The following is a 2920-nucleotide window of genomic DNA, read 5'->3' as shown; positions in this document are numbered from 1 at the left end:
TGGGCCAATCACCAGGAGACGGTGAGTTGTAGTCTCACCTTAGCCATGAAAGCCAGCTGGGTAACTATGGGCCAATCACCAGGAGACGGTGAGTTCTAGTCCCGCATCGGCCATGAAAGCTGACTGGGTGACTTTGGGCCAATCACCAGGAGACGGTGAGTTCTAGTCCTGCCTTAGCCATGAAAGTCAGCTGGGTAACTATGGGCCAATCACCAGGAGACGGTGAGTTGTAGTCTCACCTTAGCCATGAAAGCCAGCTGGGTAACTATGGGCCAAACACCAGGAGATGGTGAGTTCTAGTCCCGCATCGGCCATGAAAGCTGACTGGGTGACTTTGGGCCAATCACCAGGAGACGGTGAGTTGTAGTCTCACCTTAGCCATGAAAGCCAGCTGGGTAACTATGGGCCAATCACCAGGAGACGGTGAGTTCTAGTCCCGCATCGGCCATGAAAGCTGGCTGTATGGCTTTGGCCCAATCACCAGGAGACACTGAGTTCTAGTCCCGCCTTAGGCACAAAAGCCAAATGGGGGACCTTGGGATCCTGTCCCTCTCAGCCCAAGCCACTTCACAGGCTTGTTTTGGGTAAAATGAGAGGAGGAAGGCGTGTTAAGGTATGTTTGTCGCCTTCACTTATTTGCAGAAATAATAAAGACGGGATAACAAGTAAGTGAATTAAATGTAGAAAGATAGAAAGGTAACACATTGAGAACCAACTCAATGCTCAAGGGTTCTACATGTCTTACCTGGGGGGTCAGTATTATCTGCAGGGGAGCATCAGGGACCACCACAAAAAGCCTCATCAGCTGAGCATAGTGTGGCTTAAGTCCCCTCCCTGGATTGGACGATAGGATGTAAAGGGGCATGTCGGAATTGAGGGCTTTGACGGCCGATTCCTTAGGCCCTCCACCCATCACTTTCATGATCTTCTCTGGTCCCGAGCACATGAACCTCCGGCCTCGGGCATCTTCGTATTCATAACCCACAAAAGCCCGAGCGACGTCGTCCCGCCGCCTGCCTCGGCCCATGACCACTGCACTCCGTTTCCCCGGAATAGCCTTGTTAGGAGCCGGCCAAGAATTGGTATCCAGGTCTCCCTCTTCATCCGTCCGCGTGCGGATGACAATATCCCAGGGCATTAAATAGTTGGTGCCCAGGATGAAACCTTGTTGATCCAAGCCGGCGTGGAAATTGTAGGCTTTGGCAGGGCCCAGCTTCACCAGAGACCAGCTGGAGAAAGTGGGGAGAAGACCCTTGGGGCAATTGGAGTGAAGCATCCCGGGCAGATATTCCACCGTGGAAGGCTGGCGATCCACCAAGCTTGCTCTCTTTTCCCCTTTCGCTTCGGACGCTGCCCCATGCGCTTCGGTGTTGTTGCCTCCACCCTGTGGGTCCGCAGGGTAGGTCCCTAAACTATCTGTGGATTGATCCAGACTGAGGGCCAGGCTGAGGCTGGTGCTGTCCCCCTGAGTTTGGGGTTCCTTCTCCTTCAGCTTCTCAGCTTCCCCTTCGGGGGGGCTGGGGGAGGCCTCGTTCTTGGCCGGGGCTGGATCAGGCGTACTGGGCTGAAACACGGGGAAATTGATATGCTCCAACTTCCCGCAACATTTCTCTTCCAGGAGCTGTAACGAGAGGGAAAAAAAGAGAGCGGTAGCATGAATGATGAGGTTCAAAGGAGCACACACACCATAACCTGGCAACTACAAACATATTAGGGCTGCACTCGCAGCCCACCTGGAAGGGCCATGCAAACTGCAATTAATGCAATTTGCTCCGAGCGGCCCCTAAGTGACTTCTCTAGTAAATAAATTTAGGGAGAAAATAATGGTACAGGTAGTCCTTGACTTGATGGCTGTAATTGGGACCAGAATTTATGTTGCTTAGCAAGGCAGTTGCTAAACGAGCCATGCCAATCACTAGGAGTCAGTGAGTTCTAGTCAGCTTAGGCACGAAAGTCAGCTGGGTGACTTTGGGCCAATCACCAGGAGACGGTGAGTTCTAGTCCCATCTTAGACACGAAAATCAGCTGGGTGATTTTGGGCCAATCACCAGGAGATGGTGAGTTCTAGTCCCATCTTAGGCAGGAAAGCGAGCTGGATGACTTTGGGCCAATCACCAGGAGATAGTGAGTTCTAGTCCCATTTTAGGCGTGGTCCTGCCTTAGGCATGAAAGCTAGATGGGTGACTCCGGGCTAATCACCAGGAGACGGTGAATTCTAGTACCATCTTAGACACGAAAGTCAGCTGGGTGACTTTGGGCCAATCACCAGGAGATGGTGAGTTCTAGTCCTGTCTTAGGCGTGAAAGCTAGATGGGTGACTCCGGGCTAATCACCAGGAGACAGTGAGTTCTAGTCCCATCTTAGGCAGGAAAGCCAGCTGGGTGACTTTGGGCCAATCACCAGGAGATGGTGAGTTCTAGTCCCATCTTAGGCGTGAAAGCCAGCTGGGTGAATTTGGGCCAGTCACCAGGAGATGGTGAGTTCTAATTCTGTCTTAGGCGTGAATGCTAGATGGGTGACTCCAGGCCAATCACCGGGAGATGGTGAGTTCTAGTCCTGCATTAGGCACGAAAGTCAGCTGGGTGACTTTGGACCAATCACCGGGAGACAGTGAGTTCTAGTCCTGCTGGCAGGGTGACTGTGGGCCAGGCCCTCTCTCCCAATAATCACAGGATTATTGTTGTGGGGAAAATGAAGAAGTTGGGTTGGATATATTTATTATTATTTATTTATTTATTAATTTAATTTGTACCCCGCCCTTCTCCTCATGGGACTCAGGGCGGCTAACAGCCTCATAAAAACCACAATACAAATACAATGACATCTATATTAAAAACCGAATTAAAAGGAAATATTTAAGAAGGCCGATTATTAAAATTATCCTTAAAATACCCTTAAAAAACCCCACTAAAAAATCCCT

At 50.8% G+C, this 2920-nt stretch overlaps 1 protein-coding gene across 1 annotated transcript in view; it reads right to left on the bottom strand.

Annotated features, from left to right (window-relative positions):
• Nucleotides 1-628: 628 nt before the first annotated feature.
• The window catches only part of LOC107299342 (protein SMG8-like), a 6370-nt gene continuing 4078 nt past the window's right edge, over nt 629-2920 (bottom strand). Inside the window, exon 2 of the mRNA XM_015828709.1 lies at nt 629-1621. Within this exon, the coding sequence (XP_015684195.1) occupies nt 629-1621 (993 nt within the window). The remainder of the gene's footprint in view (nt 1622-2920) is intronic.

Source organism: Protobothrops mucrosquamatus, unplaced genomic scaffold (genome assembly GCF_001527695.2).
Source record: "Protobothrops mucrosquamatus isolate PMUCROS unplaced genomic scaffold, P.Mucros_1.0 scaffold4809, whole genome shotgun sequence".
NCBI lineage: Eukaryota > Metazoa > Chordata > Lepidosauria > Squamata > Viperidae > Protobothrops > Protobothrops mucrosquamatus.
The sequence above is the reverse complement of the archived record's forward strand: the minus strand, read 5'-3'. Positions and strand labels throughout refer to the sequence as shown.